The sequence below is a fragment of the Ipomoea triloba genome, chromosome 9, assembly GCF_003576645.1.
Source record: "Ipomoea triloba cultivar NCNSP0323 chromosome 9, ASM357664v1".
Classification (NCBI taxonomy): Eukaryota; Viridiplantae; Streptophyta; class Magnoliopsida; order Solanales; family Convolvulaceae; genus Ipomoea; species Ipomoea triloba.
The window spans coordinates 11,455,146-11,481,316 of NC_044924.1; the positions used below are offsets into that span (position 1 = coordinate 11,455,146).

The window sequence follows — 26,171 nt, forward strand, 5'->3', positions numbered from 1 at the left end:
AACTTAGATCTACATTAGAGAACACATTGCAAGCTTTATTTTGAGGATTTGGAAGAGATTCCACCAACTTTCTTCAACATTTAATAGTAAAGTTCTCATTTCCTCTTCTTCATCTCTTCTTTACATTTATTGTGCATTTATGATTTATTTGCTTGATATTGCTATGTTTACCTTACATATGAGTGAGTAGTCCTTTATTTGGGTTAGATTAGGTGTTTATTGCTTCTATTGATGCTATTTATGTGATTATTGCATAAAGGGGATGAACACCCATTTAGGGTACGGTTCTTGAGTTTGAGTTGGGTTATAATTCTATCTTTCAATAATTATTGCGCAGTGATTGTTGTTTGTCTTTGGAAAGTCTTTCAACACAATGGGAATTGGATGGAAGATTTGAGCCTTCCCAATCTCAAACCCATTTTCTCTTCTATGGAAATATGGGTAGACTGGGGCTTACAAAGCTTTTGTTCTTAAGGAATTTTGGTTGATACACCATGGAAATGGGGCAACCCTTGTTCTAATCCTTGTGGAAACTTGGATTATTTAGTGCTTGCCTCAAGAACCTAATCCAAGCGTCAAATGCATCAATAATAGAGTAATACACCTAATTTAACCCATCTTTCCCATTTGAATATTAACCTAGTTTTTAATCTTGTTTTCCCTTTAATCCAAAATACCAAAAAAATACTCTAGTTTTAACTCCAAACCAAATATGATTTACTTAGATCCTTATGGATTCCAATACCTTGGTGCCTAGAGTTTAGGTAACTGCTCTCTACGTGTCATAAACGCCAATCCCCAGTGGAACGACAAAACACACCCATTTTCATTATCATCACTACATTACATCAGCAAACATTTATTTTAGTGACAATTATAACCAATCTCTCCTATATTATCTTGCATTCATATACTTTGAATTACTGATTTAAATAAACAAACTCAACATTCAATTACCTATGCATGGGCATCTCCTATATAATCTTGCATTGATATATTTTGAAGTACTTATTTAAAAATAATCATTGGACATTATCACATTCGCGTAATGCACGTGAAAAACTAGTAATAAAGAGTTCATAGTACAATTATGATCTCAGTCATATACACAACAAGGCAAATCTACAAGTTCCTACACCTTAATCTCATTGCATAACACTACTCTATACTACCACCAGTAACCCAATTGCACATGACACACTACCAATAAAAAAAGAAGAAGACAAGTACTAAAGATGAATACAATGACAATGCTACCCAAAAGAAAATTAAGAAGATTTAGAAAAATTCAAATCAAAAGTAGTATTTATTTAGATTATTGTTTTTAGACTAAGTATGTATTTAGACTAATGTTATTACAAAGTTGCAAATATTTATTTTAGTGACAATTATAACCAATCTCTCATATATTATCTTGCATTCATATACTTTGAATTACTGATTTAAACAAACAAATTCAGCATTCAATTACCTATCCATGAACATCTCCTATATAATCTTGCATTGATATATTTTGAAGTACTTATTTAAAAATAATCATCGGACATTATCTCATTCGCGCAATGCGCGTGAAAAACTAGTAATAAAATAAATTTTTAAAAACTCAAATGTACGTTTGTGCTTGCCAAAAACTTAAAAGTACACTTTCTACCTATAACAATGATGTCATCAAATCACAATGTGCTTGCGGAATTTCATTTTACTTAAAACGGATTTTCATTTCAGGGGTTCATTAACATGACTTCTTTTTTAATTTTTAACATAAAAAACAACAAAGAAACAAGCTTTTGACCTATTCTTCGTCTCTAATGCAAAGATGAAGCTCTTCTTCTCCAATCTAGAGACAAAATCAAAGGTAAAGACTAATAGCTTGAGATGAGTTTTATTTATTCTTCTTTAAATTTCGCAATTTAATAGGTAAAATTAATTTTATTTTTTTTAAATCTTTACCTTTAAAATCTTGCTTGAATGCCAAATCAGCAAACTTAGATGCTATTTTAGCAATCCGGTAATTTACTAAAAGTGTAAATTACACCTTTTAATAAAAAGGTATGACGTGTCCAATGGTTCTTTTCTGTTGATAATATTAAATTTCCTTAATCTTACCTTATAATATTCACGATATGCAACTTTTCTTATTATGATTATGATAATGCAAATTAAATTTTTTTTTTTTTTTAAATCTGGTATAGCTAACATAGCATTTGAATGGCAAGTAGAATGTGTAATAAAGGCAAACAGAAGCGACAACCTGGATGAGTGGGACTAGATTACTAAAAAGTCCACCACTCTGATTCGCCCCATCTGTGCGCCATTAAAATATCCTTCTTTAATTCTTTAACCCACACGACTATCTAAATTGTTTGGTCGGTAGCTGATTGTAAATAAAGATATATGATCAAATCGTGATTGTCGTAACGTAAGAGTTATATTTAATGCGATGGATTTTTTGTGTGTAGCAGACATTAATTTTCTCACTTAATGAGTTGTTAAATTGATTTACCATATTCACAAATTTTGTCAAATTTAGCCCCAATGACAATACAAAAAATGAGTTCTATTATATGGATTTTGAAAATTTTACTCATAAATTAATTTTTACTTTTTAATTTTTTAATGTAACGAACATTGAAGAAAAGTGGCCAATGACCTTGCGATCTAGTAGTATATGGTTGCACTCCATATAGAAATGGGTGAGTTCGAGCCTCAGTGGAGGCGGTGCTGTCTCATTGGGCTTAAGTATGTTGAAAAAATAATTTATGAACAGATACTACAATACAAAATTTACAACAGAGTCTGTAGCACTAAAAAAAACATTAAAGATAAGTAAAAGTTGGGAGCATAAAATAATATTTTCCAGAAAAAATAGGTCCTTGTTTACACGCATCAATTAACCACGGCATATCAACCTCAATCACTTCCTTAACTTCAACTCCTACTCTCTCTACCACTCTTTAACGCCACTGAAACTTGTGCATATATGCGGCACATATATACAGTGAGTGTGAGTTGAGAGGCGATGAAGATGATGAAGGGTTCAACAAAGCCAGTTTCAAGCCCCAGCAGAGCCCAGAAGTTTCCGCCGCCATTGATGAGGTTTCTGAGGAGCAATGGTGGGAGCAAGAGCAAAGGGAGGTCACGTTCACGCTCCTCCTTGTTCATGCGTAGGAAGAACACGGCGGCCGGCGTTGAGATTACCCAGGAGCCGTCTTCTCCCAAAGTCACTTGCATAGGCCAAGTCCGGGTCAGAAGATCCACCAAGTCCGCCGGAGCCTCAGAATCTCGCCGGAAAAAATGTCTCCCCTGTTGTTGGGCCCGCAAGACTCTATTTTGCCATGGATTTTCGAAGAAATTTCACAAACCCAGACCTATTCCCTCCTTGTTACGCCAATGCGGACGGTTTTTCGGGTTCGGGTCTTGCCGGGGAGTCCACGCCGCCGGTTCTCCGGCGCCGGCGGATACAGAGGAGAGCAGTGGCAGTGAAGAAAACGGTGTGAAAATCGAAGCTTTAGTCCAAGAAAATAATAGCCCTTTTCTTGGATCTTCATCTTCACCACCCAAGAATGCTTTGCTTTTAACCCGGTGTAGATCTGCTCCATATAGATCTTCATCGCTGGCTTGTAGGTTCTGGGGTTCGCCATTAAAGCCCCCCACAGAAACAGATGATTCCGGGATTGAATCCAAGCATTTGCCTCAGACATTACTACTACTTATCCAAGAAAAGCCCACTTCTTCACCAGATTGTGGAAACGCAGAGCCGGTGGAATCAGAAAGTGAAGATTTTGGGAGCTCAAATGGTGAAAAATGCAGAGAAGAAGAAAGTCAAGAACCCAATAATAAAGTCCACCCATTGTTGCTCACAAGGTGCAAATCTGAACCAGCAAGAACAGGGGAAAGACTGGTTTCTGGAGACTAAGAAGATTATGAATTTCTTTTTGTTTATATTTACTGGGTATAATATTTCTGTACTAATTTTGTTTACCCAAAATCTTAAAGAAAAAAATACAGTAATAATCAAGTCAGATAATATGTTAAGACTCTATCTTTCTTTAAAAAAAAAAAAATTATCTACAGATTATTAAAAATAAAACATATAATTTCACTGCAAGGAAGGTATTATTGTATGTATAAAGTTACAGGGTTGAGTGGTATAGTGGAACATAGGATGCGTGGAAGAGGACGAAATGGTTAATGATGCTTTTTATGTTTTGTAGTTGCGAGATGTCAGCGGTCTGCAACGCACTTCGAGGGCATTTTGTATGTATATATTGCAGTACTTGTTTGTGGTGCCATAAAATTCAATTTCTCTCAACTGTCTCCTTCATCTACGTGTTTCTTTGGGTGGGGGGCGGCCTGAAATCATGAACATGGAATTCGTTTTATTTATTTTTTTTGAATTCTACTAACTGTTACAATTTAGTATTTGTTCAAACCTACTGAAGCACAAAGAGTAAATAGATGTCTCTACTGAGACTCGAACACACTCCCTTCTATATGGGAGTGTACACCGGCGCACCGGGCGCCGCTTGACCACAAGGTCTTTGACACATTTTATTTATTTTATCTTTTCATAATTCAAAATTTCTGATTTTTGTGTCACGAGCTTAAAGTTCGACGCAACTCACATTGTTCGTGTGACGCTTCGAAGCCCCTCCTGCTTCCCGGACCAGCTTTACCCTCAATCATTATTGTGTGGACCATGGTCCGCACAGCTGTGCGGACCATACTATTAAATAATGCACATTCAATATAAAAATAATGTACATTCAGTATAAAAATAATGTACATTATATTCAGGGGATGTACATTATTTGTGTACTGAATGTACATTATTTTTATAGGTAAATGTACATTATTTTTGTACTGAATGTACATTATTTTTATAGTATAAAAATAATGTACATTCAGTACAAAAATAATGTACATTTAGTACATTAAAAATGTACATTTGATTATGTTCCACACAATAATTTGCCCTTCACCGTTATACCATGCCAAATTAATTTCGTCTTATCATGGGCCCATTAGGAGAGCGGCAATAACTCCTGATCAATTGTATCCTTAGAATCGCCTTGGTCCACTTTATAGTAAGTTTAAGACTAACTACAAGCTCTTTGAACTTACATGCCTAACTCAGTCATACTTTAGCATCTATCACACTATATATTTGCGCACAAAGAATTTAATGCCTACCCAAGTCCAACCCTCAATGTTCTTAACGATAAGTAAGACTTCTCATCTATTAGACCGATATTTGGCAGGTTGGAATTGGTTTTTGAATTGATCTTTCTTTGTATGTTCTGAACTTCATCATCATGCATATGGCCGTATGGGTATAATCGAAGTGACACATCACTACAAATTCAGAAATCAGAAGAGATTTATTCCACCTACTCATATCTTGCTTTTCTTTCACTTTTTGCCGTGATATCATATCACAAGTAGATAGGGTTGAGGGATATTATTCATTGCAAAACCCAACCATCTCTACCCATTCTCTTCACATTCCTAAAAGTCTCTCAAACTGAACTAAAGTACATGAACTGAATACACCAAAATTAACAAACTCATACACTACAAGGACGATCAAGCTGCAGGAACTTGGAGCTCTCTAGATTGATGATCTATTCTCCTGGTGCTGAGACACCTTGCTTCAGTCTTTCCCTCTTCATCTTCTTCTTGGAGACTGGCTTCTTCTTCTTGGGGCCAAGTGTCTTCTGTGCATGCATGTATAGCAAGTAGTTTCCAACAAGGAATGCCAACACAAGTCCACCAATCACAAGCAACACAATCAATCCTGGGTTCAATCCCTTGGCTGTGACAACGTTTTTCTGTTCATCCATTGCCACATCATATACAAGTGTTGGTTACAATTTTGCATAATATTATAGAGTATGCATTAACCAAAGAAACCAATGATTTTTTTTTGCAGAATTCAAGTAAATTTCTATGAAATACTGATTCTTTCCAACAAATTTTACCATACTAAAGTCTAAACAGATAATTGGAGTATAAATATTATGTGTTGATCCTCTATTCCCAGAATTTAAGAAGGAAGTATGCCTGAGGTTAGCTCATTAGTTTAGTAGGTAATATTTATTAATGTTGGAAACTCTTATAGAGATTATGTTTAAAATGAAAATATCTCTTGTACACATCGACATTTAACATTGTCTACGAGCTATTGAATTATTGTGATTTACATTTTCTTACCTGTTGGCCAGGCTGTGAAGATGTTGGGGTTAAAGATTTAACCTTTTGTAGAAGAATTTAAGGAAAGGATAGGGAAAAAGGAGCCTTGAAACACCAATTCCTAGAACAGGAAGAGTCAACCTCATGATTCGGATAGATCCAGAGCAGAAAGGTGCTCTGAATTTTTCGTTTATTTTTTCGAGACAAACATTTTCCCGCAGCTCACGCACAAACACACACAAATGCTATCCTATCACATATAAATCCGAATCAAACAAACCATAAACTTTCCCGATTACATATAAATCCGCCATTCCCCGTGTAGAAAAATTGGAGCTAAAATAATCTAATCAGGAAATGAGTCTCGAAGATTAAGTGAAAATGAAGAAAATTTAGCAGAGACATATAATTAGAGAAAAATTTACCATTGGATCGAAAGACGGAGGAACATGCTGATCTGCAAACTCTTCTTCGAAATCCATAGCTGAGAGGAAAACGATTAGAGCGAAGAGTTGAAGCTAAACTCTGAGATGGCTCATTTGCTCTTAAAATCGGTAGCCCAGAAGGCAGAAACAGTCAGTTGTAGTATTTGCTCCATGGTCCTCCTATTTCTTACTTTTTCCTTATTGGTCGTCGGTTACTGTAAAAGAAGTCTCTAGAATCCACCCAAGCAAAACGTAAAACCAGCATATACAACTCTGTTTTTACTCCTTGCCACGTAAGCTTAACAGTTGGTTTGGTTGGTAGGATAGAATTAAGGACCAATTATAATTCAGTGAAAAAATAAGAAGATGAAAATAACATATGAATTCAAATTACATTGTTTGATAAGGAGGAATTAAATTGTCAAAAGATGTGTGTTCTAATGACACGTGATTTACACTCCTACATGGATATAGGGATGGCAATTCAACCCGCCCTGACGGGGGCGGGTTCGGGGATTTTTTTCGGGGAACGGGGTCGGGGATGGGGGGAATTTCCCAATCCCCGCCGGGGACGGGGACGGGGAGGGCATTCCCCGCCCCGACCCCGACTCCGATCCCTGATCCCCGACCCCAACCCCGAATCCCAATTAAATATTATATAATATTTATATTTATATTTATATTATAATATATATACTATTAATATTAATAATATTAATAACAAAACATAATAAACAACTCCAGTGGCCAGTAGAATCCATTGCAGTGTGCTTAAGAATTAGGATTAATTGTGATTCTGTGAACATGTATATGTGATTATGTGAACATGTGCAATGTATATTATAGAAAAGTCATAATCCATTGTAGGATTAATTGTAAGCTGCTTAATTAATTGTAAAAAGGCATAGAATTATAGGAACAGAAATTCTAATTTTCATAAGCTGCAGGCTTAATTAATTGTAAAAAGGCATACGATTATTCATAATATTAGTCTTTTTTAAAAATTGGTATAATTCAAAAAATCCCCGCGGGGACGGGATGGGGAATAATTCCCCATCCCCGCCGGGGAACGGGGCGGGGTCAGGGAACGGGGAGAGATTTCGGGGACGGGGACGGGGACCCCATTCCCCGCCCCGTTGCCATCCTTACATGGATAGGAGTGGGTTCAAGCCTCCACGACTCTTTGTACTTCGGTAGGTTGAGAAAGAACTGACATAAGACTAAAATACTATTTAATAATAATAATAACTAAGGACAAATCTTTTTTTTTTTTGAGTACTACTAACTCTGTTACAATGTAGTATATGTTCATAGCTACTTTCTCAACCTAATGAAGCACAAAGAGTCAACAGTTGCCTCCACTAAGGCTCGAACCCACTCCATCATCCATGTGGGAATGTTAACCGGGACATCAGATGCCACTAGACCAAAAAAAAAAAACTAAGGACAAATCTTATTAGCAACACTCAGCCGATTTTCTAGGAGTCTTAATAAAAAATGACATAATCATATTGATTAATTAGATACTTCATGACCCAATTAATTTTTCAATCTTGTAATTAAATAATACTTCATTATTTTTTTTTTTGAATACTACTGACTCTATTACAATGCAGTATATGTTCATAACTACTTTCTCAACCTATTGAAGCACAAGAGTCAATATTGCCTGCACAAGAGTCATTATTAAAACTCAATTTAGAATATGCCAATCTTGTAGTCCTTAACTATAAACTGAACATATTGGTTCCTCAATTTTATCGTCCTTCAATGATGAAGTGAACACATTTTGTCCCTTAAAATTGATTTAAAATGAAAATTTATTTGCTACACAAGTAAAACGTTCACATAAACAAGTAAAACAATCACATTTCAAAATATAATTAAGTGACCGGAGTTTCATTAAAAAAATGTGACTGGATTTGCTATCTTATAATTAACGAAATACATTTTAACACTCAAAATAATTAAAAGATCAAAAGTATGATTCTCAAACTAATAGTAGACGAAAAGAGAATTTTGCTATTTATTTATTTATAATTTATTTATGAATTAATTCTATTTTTTGTTTTGGATTTATAAGTGATAATTTATTTTTAATTTTTTTATTAAAATATCTTTATTTGTTACTAGTATTATTGCAACATAATTATTTTTTATCTTCCATCAACAAAATCATTGAAATGTCAGTTAAATAGAACCACTATATTCTTTATATTTATTTTTTATTTTTGAAAAAATCTATAATTGAAAATCGAAATATCATTGTCATTGTCATTAATGATATTTAAACTATTTTGTTGATAAAAGAATACCATGACCAAAAGTGAACGTTTTGATAACAAATGACTTAATGTAAACTACTGCGTATAAATCTAGGACAAAAAATGAAATTTATTCTTTATTTATTTTTATCAACAATACATTTTAATCATCAATTTTTAGACGCCCACATATACAAGTGGCATCCGAAGCAACAAGTGCAAAACCGGGTAAAACTAAATAACAAAACGTACCAGGGAAATTTTCTTTATTTTACACAAAACCAAACTATAAACTCAGTATTTGCAGTTGTGGGTGGAGATGTGGAGAAGTTGACCTATGTGCTTTAGAGTATGCTCACTGCTAAGAGAGGTTGATATAATCTGGGAGAACAAAAACTTATGCTAGGCAGGGTATGTGGTACACTGCTATGTCAGCAGTGACACGGTGCATTATTTTGCTGCTATTTATGGTCTCAGATGAAAATACCATAGGATTTCTCCTGGCACTGTCAAGATTCTTGATGGATGACAGTTGCAACTGTTTTGGCCCAATGTTTAAGATGCCTCTTCATATCAACAGCTGCAGAGGCCCTTGGCATCCTTAGGTTTAGCAATGGTGAATTGGGACTCTTTATTAGCCATGCCTCTGATAGGTAAGGCCTCACTCTGCCACTTTCCATGTCGTCTTTGTCTTTAATTTCGTTGATCAGTTGAAGTCTTTGCAGGCCGGGAAGGACGCTCATCATCTTCTTGCTTGTCTGTTCTTTGTCGAATATGAAACCTAAATCCATGAACCCCTTTACTTCTTCGAGCTCGAGCTCCCCTAAGCTCTTGCAGATTCTATCAAGAGAGGGTGAAAATGAATGAGACCGGCTTTTGCAGGCTGCAAGATCTAATCTTGTCAGCCTTTCCTTTTCTGTGGTTTCATTCTGCCTAGATTCTTCTTCTTCATCTTCATCCTGATTGACAAAAGCAGCATACTTCAAAAAATTAGTGTAGAAGAGCTAGCAAAATTCATGGGTTTAGGTGGCTGATGATGTTACCTGTGGAGTTATCTCATCAACTGTTGAAGATGAATAGTTTCCTGGAATTAAGTTCTGTACTGGAGAATATTGAAGTGATTCAAGGGGTTTTGGACATAGTACTGAAGGGGATTCTGCAGAGAATATAGACTGGTAAAACCAGAGACAGTCCATGACACCTAACAATGAAAATGCAGAGCTTTCTGCCATGGATATTGATAACCTTCAGAGGTTGGGTGAAGAGGATAAGAAAAGAGATTTGTATACAAACTGACAGTATTGGGTTGTGGTATCAAAATATATGCAATTTGTGTGGGACCAATTTGAAAAGGCTAGATGTGGTCATGAGGAATGGAGACTCTTTTTCCACATGTTTTGTGTGCCAAATCAGTATCTCCATCCCACAGTACAAAGACCACTCGTTGAACCCCTTATTGTTGGATATATCTCAAGAATCTGTATAGGCAATTTCGCACAAAGAGCCAAACACTAGGCATATCACAGGACTACAAGATTGGCATATTCTATATTTGACTGAATTTATTAATTTGCAGATAAACAAAAGTAAATCAAGTCTAGCAGCAGTAGAAAATGGGGAATCCTTTAAAATACCTATCAATTATCAACTATTAAGAGACATAAACACAAAGAAAAGATCATTAAGAAAACAGAGTCGCATCTTCAGATATCACAACCGCCGCGAAGACGTAGAACAAGATGGAGAGTGGATTCCTTCTGGATATTGTAATCGGCAAGAGTGCGCCCATCCTCAAGCTGTTTCCCTGCAAATATCAAGCGCTGTTGATCTGGAGGAATTCCTTCTTTATCCTGAATCTTCGCCTTCACGTTCTCAATTGTATCTGAGCTTTCAACTTCTAGGGTGATCGTTTTCCCAGTCAGAGTTTTCACAAAGATTTGCATACCTCCGCGAAGATAGAGCACGAGGTAGAGTATTGATTCCTTCTGTATATTGTAATCAGCTAGGGTTCGTCCGTCCTCGAGTACTTTCTCGGCGAAAATCAATCCCTGCCGAACAGGCGGAATACCCTCCTTGTCTTGAATCTTAGCCTTGACATTGTCGACCGTATCGAAGCTCTCGACCTCGAGAGTAATCGTCTTACCAGTCAAGGTTTTGACAAAAATCTGCATACTTTCGCCCATTCTGAGCGCGAGGTGGAGAGTAGACTCCTTCTGAATGTTGCAATCCGCTAGGGTTCTGCCGTCCTCGAGCAGCTTCCCGGCGAAGACGAGAAGCTGTTGTACGCGCGGAATTCCTTCCTTAACCTGAATCTTCGCCTTCACGTTGTCGATCGTGTCAGAACTCTCGACCTCGAGAGCGATCGTCTTACCAAAATCATTCACAAAGATTTGCATACCTCCAACGAGGTGAAGTCTTGATTCCGTCTTTATATTGTAATCAGCTAGGGTTCGTCCGTCCTCGAGCATCTTCCCGGCGAAAATCAATCGCTGATGATCCGGCGGAATACCCTCCTTGTCTTGAATTTTAGCCTTGACATTGCCGATCGTATCGGATCTCACGACCTCGAGAGAAATTGTCTTAGCGGTAAAGGTTTTGACGAAGATATGCATACATCCGAGCACATTGAACTCGAGATGGAGAGTAGAGTCCTTCTGAATGTTATAATACGCTAGGGTTCTGCCGTCCCTGAGCAGCTTGTTGTCGAAGATGAGACGCTGATATTTATGCGGAATGAATTGCTTATCCTGAATCTTCGCCTTCACGTTGGCGATCGTGTCGGAACTCTCGACCTCGAGAGTGGTCATCTTACCAAATCTATTCACAAAGATTTGCATGCTTGAAACGGTTTTTGAAATCGAAGAAGCTTTAGGTTGAATATAGTATGAATATCTGTGCAGAAAATTGAGTGAAGAAGTGAAAATAAATGGGACTGGACTAAATATATAGGACCATGAAGAAGGGAATGGCCGGTATAGTGTAGAAGATTTAGGAGACCGGGAATTTTGTTTTTAAAGTTTTTAACTATTAGGTCACTTAGTACTTAGTAGTCTCCTAGTATATGTCTACTTCTATCTATTTAATATAGATTATTATCTGTTGTATGGTTAGACTGATCTATCATAATACGATTCCAGATTTTCAGTCAAACACTCATCTGGTATTAGTCGCCTCCGTTGCTTCGTCAGAACGCACTGTTACGGCGGGTGGCCGTCCGTTGCTCCGGTGGTTGCTCCACCGTCAATGTCGTCGGCTCACCACTTCGTTTCAATCAAGCTGACATCCCGAAACTATCTGCATATTTTGGTGTACCCAGCTAGTTCCCTTCCTCCGTCAAAAAAAAAAAAAACAAAACAAAACAAAAAAGTTCTCGTCCAGTAGAAACAACTTCGTTTTCGTTTAATCGATAATATAGGAACCGACCTTTGGTGTTATGATCTCCAAGTTATCCGATTGTTTATTATTTATCATTTTATATATATTACTTATTGACACTGATTAAAGATGTATCTTTTTGGTATTAACATTAGCTACTATATTGGTTCAATGGTTCCAAAGTCAGTTATAAATAGAGGTGTTCATTCGGTTAACTGAACTGATTTAATCAAAAATTTTAAACCTTTAACCGTTAACTGAACCGAAATTTGTGTTATCGAATTAATCGAATCAAAACAAAATTCGGTTAATCAGTCGGTTAACCGATTAACGAAAATTTTTAAAACAAAAATTTAAAATCTTAAAAATAACACCTAAAATAATAAATTCAATTAAAATAAAATACATATCATAATAAATTTATAACAAAATACACTATAAACATAAAAACATTAAAATAAAATACATATCATAATAAATTTATAACAAAATACACTATAAACATAAAAACACGAATTATAAACTCCAAACACCTATAACTTCAAACACATAAGTATTTATATTTATTTATTTATATGTTAAAAATTTCGGTTAACCGTTCGGTTAATTTGGTTAACCGATCGTTTCGAACCGAATTAACCGTTAACCGAAGTTTTAAGATTCTTTAACCATTAACCGAACCGAAATAGTTCGGTTAACCAAATTTTTCAGTTCAGTCGGTTAACCGAAATTTTTCGTAGTTTGCACACCCCTAGTTATAAAAACACTTCTCCCTCCCCCCACCGGGCATGTTGAAAATGAATATTGACATTGCGATGGATGCTGGCGGATGGGGTTTGGATGGGCTGTTCGAGATGAGACTGGGGGAGTGAGAGGGGTGTTCATGACTAAGGTTGAGGGGTTGTATTCAGTAAGGGAAGCTGAGGCTATGGGTGCTTGTGAAGCATTAAGCTGGCCGAAAGGGAAGGGTGGTGACATGTTATTATCGAAACGGACGCTCAGGTGGTGACGCGGGCTGTTGGGACAACAAGTGTGGATTAATCTCCTTTTGGGGTATCATTCAGGTCATTTGGAGTCTGTTGCGACATTTACCGGATGTTACTTTTAATTTTGTTAAATGTAGTGCAAATATGGTAGCTCATACCGTGGTTGCTGATGCTTTGTGTATTTGTGTAATAGTGGGGGACAGGTAGAGGATTTGGATTTTATTCCGCGATTTCTTTCAGCTATTTTTGTTGATACTTCTGAAATTTAATGAAAATTTGGTTTGATTTAAAAAAAAAAAAAAAAACACACACACACTTCTCCCTATATCATTTCAAATACAATACAAAACTCCATATTACATAGACTTTTACCATACAAATATAATCAGCAAACTTCACGACACTTCTCTACGTTATATGGTGAATGAGTTATCCCCTCTGAATACAAGTAGTGCTATCGAAGTAAGATGTGTGCGTACATATGAAATTCGAGATAGGAAGGGTAGCAAAACTATAAAGTGTAAAAAGGTATGCATGTATATACAGAATCTACATATAATACCATCGAGTACAACATGCTTACATTCTTATTTTATTGTGTTCTATTTATGTACATTATTGCACGGAAACTTTTTGCATGCTCATATTCCTAGGGAGCATGTGTGTGCTAAGTTCCAAAACAAATTTAAGGAATGAAATGCATATTGTATAAAAAATTTCTTAGTTATCACGAACTTTTATATATATAAGACTAGCAATAATAGGTTCATGATATATAATGTATATTTATAAGAGCTAGTTTCAGCCTTTTCTATATAATGTATATTTATTCTTTGTTCGTAACATATGTAATATAATGTTCCTATCACATTATGGTGCTGTAATAAGATTTTCTCTAAACTTTTGTATCTAGGTGTTAGAGTCATATAAATACATGTATTTTCCATATAGATTTTGGGTGTTTTTATTTTGTATAAGTCACATATTTATAGACTTTGTTTTTGGGTGATTTATATAGATGTTATGGGTAGGGTCATTGAGATATATTCGCTTCTGGAAAATAGGGTTGTCGGCAAACCTTCTAGGCTTATCAATTTTCTCATAGAAGATGCAAAGTAAGATTTTATATATCAGTACCCTTTTACTGTTTTTATTTTTTTTACATTAGTATGTAAATACTTATTTAATATTTTTGAAATAATAATAGGGGATTAGTTGAAATGTACCGTGTGGGACTTGCACGTTTCAAAGATTGAGCCATGGTTCAAATCTAAGTTGATATATGACACAAAATAGTTAGGTAAAAACTTGTATGAGACCATATCGTAGATTATTGGCCGTGAGATGGGTCGAGTTTGAGACAACTACGTGTTTAAGTATAACAATTCTATTTATAAGTGTTATAATATTTATCATTAATAACAATCAATTTTATCTTAAATTGTATCACAATTTTACATACAAGTATTGCAATATCTATTGATTTATTTTTAATTTAAATTAATATTAAATTTTCTACAATAAGTATTACAATTTCTTTTATAAGTAACATTTCACATATAACCATATAAGTATTATAATATTTGAATTAGAATTACACTTTATAAATATTACAATTTCAGTTATAAGTATTATAATATTATTTATTATTAGTAACAAGCAATTTACCTTAAATAGTATTACATTTCACATATAAATAAATATTATGATATTTATTATAAGTAACAATTTATTTATTTTAAATTGGTATTAAATTTTATGTAATAAGTACTATAATTTCTACCATAAGTAACAAACAATTATAATAAAATAATTATATTTTAAATTTCTTTGACAAATTTAATAGATTAATAAAAATAAAAAATTAAATTAAAGTATTAAAAAAAAAAAAAAAAGAAGAAGAAGAAGAAGAAGAAGTTGTTGCCTCCGCCAATATACCAGAGGCAGCCATCTCCTCCATCAAAGGAGGAGGCGAGGCTACCTTCACTATAACTATGGATGCAGGAGGCAACCCTCCTTTGAGCTCCATCTTTTTTTTTTTTTTTTAATAATAATCAAGGAAGGAGGAGGGCGCCATGCCCCCTCAAATTTTTGCGGAGTATGTGGTAGTTGTCTCTTCCTTTGTTGAACTTGACAAAGTAGGAGGCATGGTAGCACCTTCTCTGTAGATTTGGGCAAAGGAGGAGGCATGGCACCACCTTCTCCTCCGTCAACGTTAGATTTTTTTAAAAAAAGACTTTGATCGGTTTTACCTGTTATAAATATTATTTGCACAAATTTATAGAGTTAGATGATTAAATTGCACATTTTTTTTGTTTGGTGGTCCAAATTGCACGAATTTAATAAATTTAACAATCTAATAAATTTTGACAATTAACTCAAAGAATCTATAAATACCCATTTGGGAGTTTCGAATTGTGCTAATCCATTCGTCCACAATGTTCTTTTATGTTTTACTGTAAGTATAGTTCAAAATATTCATTATGACTCCCACTTTCTTAGCAATACTTTTTAAATTTGTTATAGTGATAATTATGAGTCAAATATGTTTATTTATTTTTCTAATAGTAGAATCACTACAAGAAATATTTCATTTCCCGACGAAAATTTTAACGACGCTCTAAAAAACGTCGTTAAATATAACAATTTGCAACGTTATATTAAATAACGTCACTATATATTTTGGTAGAGACAATACAAATTTTTATAATATTTGCCGACGAAATGTAACTTTTTTTGTCAGTAAAGATTTAGAATCAATGACGTTGTATAATAAACGTCCTTAAATGTTTTGTTTTAAAAATCAATTTTAGCATAAAACGTCGGGAAAAGTGAAATTATTTAGCCGGGAAAGTTTTATCATTTGGCGCCGTAGCCGCATTAAGAAACAATATCTTCAGAAAAAAAAAAAGTCTAATGATCTCACTGCACTATCATTTGGGTAAAGAAAGTTTTCATAGCCTTTGAGAAGAGAGAGAGAGAAAAAGGTTTCCATAGCCATTTAGCACCGCTCCAAGACACACCATCGTTTCCACTGCGACTGCTCCGTGACACCACCGATGATTCCACTGCGAGAAGACCGTAGTTTCCACAGTAGCATTGCACTTTGCATCTCCGGTTTTCCCCTCATCTCACTACACTACACTACAATAGATTTTTCTCTGCTTCTAATCTCACTATTTCATCATAATAGGTAGGCTTAATCTCTGCAAAATCCCAATGGAAGTCTTCCAAAGAATCCAAGCTTACAAGAGAAGATTTATTTCTAGGTAAATACAAACCCTAATCAATTAATCTCCACCCAAGCATTCATGTATAAACTCTATTTTTGGTACATTTGGTGATTTTTGCTCTCATTAGTTAGAATAGAATAGCTTTCTCTCTAGCAGTTTTGGTTGTGGGATGTAGTAGATTTGGGTTTTTGCAGGTGGTTTTGAGGTGAGGCTGTAGTGAATTTTTCATGTCTGATTTTCACTTTTCAGTATTTCATAGGGACTTGAGGTTAATGCTCAAATATGGTAGTGAAAATTTGTTGATGTATGACCTAGTTGTCCTCTGTTCATTCCCTTTTCTTGCCTCCTTTCTTAAATGATTGTTTTAGTTTGATAGTACCTCATCTGTTCTGTTACTTGACAGGAGATAGCATCGGGTCCCAATGTCCCATGTTCTTTTGTATGCATATTATCAATATTTTTCTTGCAAACCCATTCCTGATGAACCTTTCTTCACCTAATTATTTTCTTGCAGAAAGTTGAAACATGCTATTTATTGTATTATTTCAAAGTTCTGCAGAGGTTTTTTTATACTTGGATACTGAGTTTCCAATCCAAAAGTTAGATTACTTACTAATCATTCTCTATAAAGAATTTTATCCCTGATTGTGAATTCTTATTGAATAATGAAATGAAATGCACATCATCAATTTGTTAACTTATGAAATGCACATCATCAATCTGTGTATAGTGGTGACTTTGCATCAGATTCACTGTTTAGATAGTTCCCCTTATACTTGGACTTAATCATTTATAAGAGTGTTGTCTAATAATTGATCAGGAACCTGAGAGACAATTAGCAGCCAAAGAAGGTTCCTTGCCTCAGGAGCCGACCCCTGACGATGAGAATGCTGTTAACCTTGTTGTAAGGATGTCTGATGGCATCCGGGGAGGTCGGCAATTTCTTAAATCTGATAGACTGTAGGTGTGTATATATGCTCAGAAAATAAATCTATTCAGTTTGCTGGATTATGATGTGACTTGATTATTATTATTTACACTGCAGTGTCTTTTTTATTTCATTGATGTGGCCTGTGGGAAGGGTGGTGAAGCTTGGAACCTATAGATTGGTAATGCTTAAATGTTCAAAGCTTTTTTTTTTTTAAATGCTCTCTTTCCTTACTGTTTGTTCAATTTGCTGTCTCACCTCTGAGGCTCTGAATGTGGTCCTTTAGATCTTGTGAGATACATCAAAGAAATGATTTGCCACATTTCATTTTCTCCTTGAATTTATGTTTCATGTTATGAAGTTATTGTAAGGATGAATTACAGACTGTTTCAAGTTTGTATAATTTCCATTTTCTGTGTCCTTTTTGGTAGATGAGAGACAGACAGGGAAGAGAGTAATAAAAGGAAAGACAAAGATTTATTAAGAGGGAGGTGAGTGAAGAAAGGGCAAAATGAAAGACAGACGGGGAATGAGATAGAGTAAACTGTTCAAATAGAAATAAATAAATTCGATTATAAGATCACAAGATGAGAATAAAGTTATTACTTGCATCTTTTCCCTTGAGAAATAAATCGTGTCCCAGGTTTCAATTGATCAAAGAGGTAAGTAGTTGAAAAATTTCAACTTTTTATAGTTCACAATAAAAAGTATTTTAAGAATTTTAACTTCATGTCAGGTGTTCCACCTCAGTAAAGGGCCATTGCTTCCGTAGAAAGACATCAGTGAGAACTTCCTTTGACTTTAGAGATGCCTCCAAGAACTCCAGTTCCTAATTCAAGAGAAATGGAAAAATTAACAGTTCTTAACTTAACTTGATCAAAAGAAAGTAATTACTCTCATCTTCCCCTTCAGAAATGATTCTTAAAATTTAGTCATATATCTTAGAAGTGAATTTTATATCCAAAATTCTGTAGACAGATTTTTATAGTTCTGAACAAGTGGCCAAAGCTTTAACAGCTGCCCCTATTCTTATTTTACATCTAACAGCATATCTTGCTTTGTCTTGACATATGCTTTAGTGCAAGAAACTAAGAAAGATGGGTGTTTTCATGTTCACACAAGAATGTATCTGGATGGTGCTACCCTTAAAGAGGCCAGAACTTTTGATGTCTTTCTTTTTATTTTATTTTATTTTATTTGATTACCTTGCAAATTGGTTTAATGCAATTTCCTGTGACGTATGGCCACATTGCCAACAATCACTCTAACAATGTTTCTATAGTTGCCATGTCATCCTTGCTTTGCATATAGGGGTATCTTCTGTTCATCTTCAAAATAGATGATCCTTGCTTATTTGATTACCTTACAGATTGGTATTTATACTTTTTGTTAATTGCTGATTTCATTTTCACATTTTAGAATTCATAGGCACATTTTAGAATTCATAAGCACTATAAGCAGTTATTTGTATGGTATCTTTCAATATTAACACAGACAGATAGGCAATTTTCTGATGTGCATCTAATAATCTAGATATTTCATACTTCCCTAAAATAATTGAGAATTCACACAACTAGAAATTTGTGAAACTCTGGCCCATATTTTGCTTTTGTTGTTTTCTGTAGTTCAAAGAGTTTATTTATTTATTCATCAAGTCACTTGGAGCTTAGAGAGGATCCAGAACAATGCATAGTGCAATAGAGGTTGCTGGTTTGAGATGCATGTCTTTTTTTTTTTTTTTTTTGAAATCAGATGCATGTCCTTTTCTTTTCCAATAAGTTTAGAATTTTATTTTTCATTTCTTTGTTATATAAATTTTGGTATAACCAAAGTTTTGCTGGAATGGAATTAGCTAGATTATGTGCTCTAAGCAAGTTATGTTAGAAATTAAATATAATCACAACAAAGTATAAAAGCTATGTAAATTAACTATTTGATTGATGAGTTGAACATATACTTTTGAATAATTTATTACTTATGCTTGAAAAATATTTATGTTTTTTAGTGGCAGGGAATTATTGCATAAAATCAGACATTGCCAAGACGAAGGAGTTCCAAAGTGCCAACATCAATAGTTTTTATGAAATTGTATATTTGTATCACATTACATCCTTGTAATTCAATATTATACTATGAAAAATAATCTTCTATTTTGAACATTTAATTGATGCTAAAATATTTTATTTTCAATTACATGAAACTCTTGTGTAAACCTTTTTATATACAAGTATATGTATATATCATCAATTATTAAAAAATTACAAATATCTCCAAATATAAAATTTTGCGATGACAACGAATATGGAAAAAACGTTAGTAAATGTCTTTTTTTTTTATTGAAAATTATTATTTTGTCATCAATTAATTTTTTTAATGACAACCTAATAAGGTAAACAATCGTCAATAAATGTTATTTTATTGATGCATTTCATTTTTTGTCACCAATTAAATTTATTCATGACAAACATAATTGTATGAAAAACGTCAGTAAAAAAACATTTGCTGACGAAATATTTTACTTCGTCGCAAACTATTACCGACGTTTTTTAATATTTCGTTTCAAAAAGTATGTATACCATGACATTATTAATATCATGCAAAAACGTCAGTAATCGTAATATTTTTTGACGAAAAATTAACTTCGTCAGTGATACCTTTCCATACGCCGCTAACCCGACGGTCCGGGTGACGTTTTTATTTCGTCAGTAAAGACGTTTGGCGACGCATTTTTATTTTTATCGACGTTTAAAAAACGTCACTAAATGTTAACATTCTTGTAGTGAATCAACGAGCAACAACCCGAATATTATTTTACAAATAATGGTAGTTATTCATTTCTTAGCTTTATGTATTTATTTATTTTGTCAAGGGCTTTGCTGGATCTTCTTCATGCGGATGAGCGTGGTGCTTATGTCTAAAGAGTGAGATAGTCTCCCTATGGGGTTCTTTCGAAGCACAAAAAAAAAGACTAAAGATCATTATACATATTAATCATAGTGATATGTCCTCTATTCGAAAGAGTAATATCTTCTATGCATCACAGCATTTTAAATTCCCCAACTTAAGTCCTTTATGAACAAACCCAATGTTTATTCTTGGTACCTTAAGGGATGTTTCTCAAAATGAAACATATGCGCAACTTAAAAAGAAAAAATCATCCAATTTGTACAAAATATCGAGTACACTGTATGATTTCTAAGAGCCTTAATGTTAACTATACCTTAAGTAGAGACACCTTAAGGTTAGCATAATGCTAAATATATTCCATGACTAGAGACTTAACTTAAACAGTACCTCTAACGGCAAAGAGCTCAGAATTGACACGTCTGTCACTCTCACTCATCAAAATAGCCAAAAGATAGTTTAATCATAGAAACATCCCAATAACTTAGATAATAAACCAAAACTCAAAGTCCAAAAATTTGGAATTTTAAACATACACTATAACTTCTCAAATAATCTCAAAGGTCCACAAGTGAGAAAATGATTTTTTTTTCTTTTTTATTTTTATTTCCCTTAGATCCGCAGTGGGTTAAATAAAATAACAATTCTAACCCTGCTATAAAGGAAAAAAAATCCGATCACAAATGGACGGATAATGAGCTAGAAGGACCATTTGTGCTAAAAAAAATGATAGTCGTGAATCTAGTTTGCAAGGTTTGAAAGCAGTGGAACAATCCTGTTAGTGTTACAATACTCGTGGAATCGAAAGTGCGAAGATACTCGTGGAGCAATCCTGTTGGTAAGCAGAAATTGAATTATTGAGAATGTGAAAAGAAGAAGTGACATAAAGACTAAAATATTTTGTAATAATAATAATAATATAATAATAATAATAATAATAATAATAATATGGACAAAAAGGTCATTTTTATATCTTTTTCCTTTCAATGCTATGTTGAATTAGAGTTCATAAGGGGAAAGCATGAATTCCAATTCAACAAAGGGAGGGAATTGCAAGCAATTCTCTCAAACCAAACACTATAATTAGGGGCTTAAAGAATTGCGTTGTAATTGTATTCCAATTCACGTCTACCAAACAACTTGTAAAAGTCCTTGCCAAAAGGTTGTTGAAAAAAGACCAACTACTTTCTGATATGATGACATCACTGATACCATTTCAAACAGAAAGTTACATGTCCAAGTTTTATCCTAATCAAAGATGTTGACATAAGAAATGGGTTCTTGCGCGGTTGGTCTTCTCAGGTGCGATTGTGCAATTGCTTTAGGTGCGTGGTTTTTCTTCTTAATTAAGGTGTGTGAAACTTAAGGTGCGCAATTTTAAAACCTTAGATGTATGGTTTGTGTTCTTAAGGTGCGTGATTTGTATACTTAAGGTGTGTCAGACTAAAGCTTTAGGTGCGCGAGGTTTGTGTTCTTAAGGTGCATGGTTTGTGTACTTAAGGTGCATGTGTTTAAAGCTTTTAGGCGCGTGATTTTCATTCTTAAGGTGCGTTATTTATATGCTTAAGGTGCATGATTTGTATGCTTAAGGTGCGTCAGTTATTAAAAAAATTTTTAAAAACTTCAGGTGCCTAATTTGTCTTCTTAATGTACGTCTTTTTGAGTCAACTGCACAATCGCACGAGAAATTATACCTGTAACTGAACTCTTCCCGTTAATATAATTATATTGATTAGATACTATAGATAGGTTATATTATACTTTATAAAAAAAAAAAGGGATAAGGGTCAAATAGACCCTCCAACTATATACCAAAGTTCAATTAGACCCTTGAACTTAAAAAACTTTCAATTAAACCCTTAAACTTATTAAACTTGTGCAATTAACATATTTAAGAGGTTATCAAAAGGTAACCTATTAACTTTGCATACATGGCATCTTAGGTAGAATAATGGAATTCTATTTAAAAATTTAAAAAATTATATATTTTTTATAAAACTAATTAAAAAAATAGTTATGAACCTACGAATTATATATGGTCTAATTAAAAAAATTAGTTAAAAAACTAATTATATATATTTTTAACCTACCAATGAAGCCATGGCAGCCAAGCTGCCATGGACGATTGCCAAGGCAGCTTGGCTGCAATGTGTTTTTTTTTTAATTAAAAAAAACAAAAAAAAAACAAAAAAAAAAAAAAATAGCCACGGCAGCTTGGCTGCCATGGAAGCCAAGCTGCCATGGACAAGACGCAGCCAAGCTGCCCTGGACGATTGCCATGGCAGCTTGGCTGCCATGTTTTTTTGTTTTTTTATTTATTTTTATTTTTTTTATAAATAAACATTATTATTTTAATATTTATAAAAATATAATTTTTAAAAAATGCTAATCTAAGTGGCATCTTATGTGGTATCTACGTGGCATATGACTTAGAAGTAACCTGTTATTATAGGTCAAATAGGTTAATTGCACAAATTTAACTAGTTTAAGGGTCTAATTGAAAGTTTTTTAAGTTCGAGGGTCTAATTGAACTTTGGTATATAGTTGGAGGGTCTATTTGACCCTTATCCCTAAAAAAAAAAAAAAAGTTGTTGGAAAAAGTAATAAATCAAATCACTTCGTGACCCAATTAGTTTTTCAACATTTACTTTTATACAACAAAATTTTAAAGTAATTGGTCTAACTAAATTAATTTCATGAAAATTAAAACTGTGTAAATTATATTGTGACCTATATGCTTATTTTTAGTTACAATCTTGTAATTAAATAATACTTCATTATTAAAACTCAATGTAGAATATTTCAATCTTGTAGTCCTTAACTATAAAGTGAACATATTGAACATATTGATTCCCTCACTTTTATCTTCTTCCAAAAAGTTGAATCCCCAACCCCCTCAACTAAAGCCCCTTCACTTTGAGAGATTGTTCTCACAATGCTGGGAGAGACTCGATCCATGTTCTCTTCTCTCAAACTTCACCTCCGTGTTCTCTAAATTAAACTTTGTATCTAGGTGTTAGAGTCGTATAAATACATGTATTTTCCATATAGATTTTGGGTGCTTTTATTTTGTATAAGTCACATATTTATAGATATTTTTTGGGTGATTTATATAGATGTTATGGGTAGGGTCTTCGCTTATGCAAAATAGGGTTGTAGGCAAACCTCTTCTAGTAGGATGGGGAATTCGGTTCGGTTTATCCGAATGGAACTGAATCAAACCGAACTAGTAATACAAAACTGAATGGTTCGACTGTTCGAAATTCTTGTAAACCGAACGGTTCGGTTAAAAATAGAATCGAACCGAACAGTTTAGTAAAAACCGAACCAAACTTTGTTAGGTTACAACAAAGAAGTAAAGCTAAGTCCCTTGATGTTTGCTCCGTCATTTAATTCCTAATCTCGCCGGTATCTCTCTTAAATTTTTTATTTGATTTCTTTATATTTTGTTCTCTACTTTGCGCTTTTGTTGTTTGCTACAATTGTTCTTTACCTCACAATTAGTACTTAGTAGTATGTTTGGACTTTAAATTGCTATTTTGTTATATGATGTTTAGATATTAGATATGAATAATGTGATAGTATGTTCAGAAAATTAGGAAACGCTAAAATTTTGAGACTTAAACCGAACCGAATTAAATCCGAACCAAAACCGAATCAAACTCTAATGTTAAATTTGATTTAAATTTTTTAAAACCGAAAAACCGAAACTGAAAAAAACCGAACCGAAACCCGAAACGCCCACCCCTACCTTCTAGGGTATCAATTTTCTCATGGAAGATAAGAAGTAAAATTTTATATATCAGTACCCTTTTACTGTTTTTATTTTTTATATTAGTAAGTAAATAGTTATTTAATATATTTGAAATAATAATAGGGGGATCAGTTGAAATGTAGTGTGTGGGACGGGCATGCACGTTTCAATAGATACTTGAATTGGTTTGGAAATTATGTATGCAATATTTTGTTAAATGCTCACCCTCAACCGTATTCCTCCGCATCTCCTGCATCTACTATCACCACCATGTGTTTTGTCTACTTCACCAGTAATTGCTGCAATTTAATGGCTTCTTTTTCCTTGCTTTTCCAACCATGCTCACTGCTGTCCTAACCCTTCTAAACATTAATCTTTTCGTCATACTTGTGATGCATGGTCTTTGCCCGGAACAGATACATTAACACAACAGCTGCCAGCTGGTCCAGTAGTATCAAACCCTTCCCTTTATACGGGAGGTGATACTGACTCTTGTGTTTCAATAGGTTGAGAAAATAGTTATGAACAAATACTGTTAGTAGTATTAAAAAAAAATATACAGTACGGTGGTATTTAATCACCTCATAATTAATGTATGCATGCCTTATTTGTATTGGTATTTTCAGCAGTCTAAACGTCCATCCAAGAAAAAACTGTTGCAGCTATGGACGTGGAGTGCATGCATGATAAGGAGCATATTCGAACTAGAACTGTCATTTTTATTATCTCAATCAGATTTTACAAAATTTGATAGGTTAATTGGTTCCTATTTATTTTGTAACCATTTATTCGATCTCTTCAAAATTTCTTCTCTAAGTTAATGTTGAAATGAACAAACCTGAGTATAAGACGGAAAAAGAATTTCATGAATTGGTATGTTGAAGACAAACCGTTCAAGAAACAAACAACTGAGAACTATGTTTTTCACACACTTTGAACAGCTTTGTAAGAATTATCGATGTGGTAGTGGTGGTGCGAATTTCGGTGGGTCTGTATAGGCAATTTCGCACAAAGAGCCAAACACTACAGGACTACAAGATTGGCATAAACAAAAGTAAATTAAGTCTAGCAGCAGTAGAAAATGGGGAATCCTTTAAAATACCTATCAATTATCAACTATTAATTATAAGAGACATAAACACAAAGAAATGAGCATTAAGAAAACAAACACAGAGTCTGCATCTTCAGAAATCGCCACCGCGCAACCTCAGAACCAGATGCAGTGTTGATTCTTTCTGGATATTGTAATCGGCTAGGGTTCGGCCATCCTCGAGCTGTTTACCCGCGAAAATCAATCGCTGCTGATCCGGCGGAATTCCTTCCTTATCCTGAATCTTCGCCTTCACGTTGTCGATCGTGTCGGAACTCTCCACCTCCAGAGTGATCGTCTTACCGGTAAGGGTTTTCACAAAGATTTGCATGCTTTAAACGGAAGTAGGAAAAAGAATGATTGCTTTTAGAAATCGAAGAAGCTTTTTGGTTGAATATGCAGAAGATTGAGTGAAGAAGTGAAAAAACGGGGCTTGAATAAATAGGACTATGAAGAAGGCAATGGTATAGTGTAGAAGAATCTAGTATGTTCATGGATAGTTCTGGGGACTGGGGATATGCACCGACCCGTCCACGTAATGTCGTTGTCTAGATAAAATTCTAGAGTTCTATTTTTAAAGAAAAGAATAGAAAAAAGTATTTTTTTTAAACATAAATAAATAAATATAGGGTCATAATCAGGTGTGGTCGTCCTTAACGTGCGGTCAGTGCGGCTACACCACTATGTGTACAAATATGCACTACTCAATGTTAGAAAATGCACAACTCAATGATACAAAATAAATTATACTTGCCTTAATAATTAATAATTAATTATTAATAAAAAAATAAGAAGAGGAAAACATATAAAAGATGACATACAATATCTTAAATAATGTAAATTAATATAAAATTTAATAATTACTTCGAAACCAAATACAGAAAATATTGCAAAAAACTTTGACGAGATTTTACTTTTCAACTCAGCCAAAAAGTTTACTGGAAAAACTTACCTTTTGGTCCAACATTTCCCTATATTTTGCACTCTTGGATGTCGAAGCTCGAAAAAAAATGTTATTTT

General features: G+C 34.0%; 4 protein-coding genes across 5 annotated transcripts; 1 reads left to right on the forward strand and 3 right to left on the reverse strand.

The window, feature by feature from the left end:
- The first annotated feature begins 2,792 nt into the window (after nt 1-2,792).
- Nucleotides 2,793-4,040, forward strand: LOC116028864. The gene has a single exon (XM_031270703.1). The coding sequence runs from the start codon at nt 3,020-3,022 to the stop codon at nt 3,914-3,916; it is 897 nt and encodes a 298-aa protein (XP_031126563.1). The 5' UTR covers nt 2,793-3,019; the 3' UTR covers nt 3,917-4,040.
- A 1,319-nt stretch (nt 4,041-5,359) lies between these two features.
- LOC116028866 (DNA-binding protein S1FA-like) lies at nt 5,360-6,762 on the reverse strand. Its single transcript, XM_031270707.1, has 2 exons — nt 6,618-6,762; nt 5,360-5,831 (listed from the first exon to the last, which is right to left on the reverse strand). The coding sequence occupies exons 1-2, from the start codon at nt 6,672-6,674 to the stop codon at nt 5,625-5,627; spliced, it is 264 nt and encodes an 87-aa protein (XP_031126567.1). The 5' UTR covers nt 6,675-6,762; the 3' UTR covers nt 5,360-5,624.
- Nucleotides 6,763-8,993: 2,231 nt separating this feature from the next.
- LOC116028865 lies at nt 8,994-10,159 on the reverse strand. 2 transcript variants are annotated; one of them, XM_031270706.1, is made up of 2 exons: nt 9,925-10,159; nt 8,994-9,840 (listed from the first exon to the last, which is right to left on the reverse strand). In XM_031270706.1, exons 1-2 carry the CDS (start codon nt 10,111-10,113, stop codon nt 9,391-9,393), a joined length of 639 nt encoding a protein of 212 aa, XP_031126566.1. In that variant the 5' UTR covers nt 10,114-10,159; the 3' UTR covers nt 8,994-9,390. The 2 variants fall into 2 exon arrangements, with proteins under 2 accessions (XP_031126566.1, XP_031126565.1); XM_031270705.1 differs by having other exon boundaries at nt 8,994-9,861.
- A 425-nt stretch (nt 10,160-10,584) lies between these two features.
- On the reverse strand, nt 10,585-25,517 carry LOC116028863 (polyubiquitin-like). The gene is made up of 3 exons (XM_031270702.1): nt 25,260-25,517; nt 15,255-15,258; nt 10,585-11,719 (listed from the first exon to the last, which is right to left on the reverse strand). The coding sequence occupies exons 1-3, from the start codon at nt 25,480-25,482 to the stop codon at nt 10,585-10,587; spliced, it is 1,362 nt and encodes a 453-aa protein (XP_031126562.1). The 5' UTR covers nt 25,483-25,517.
- Between the last annotated feature and the right edge of the window lie 654 nt (nt 25,518-26,171).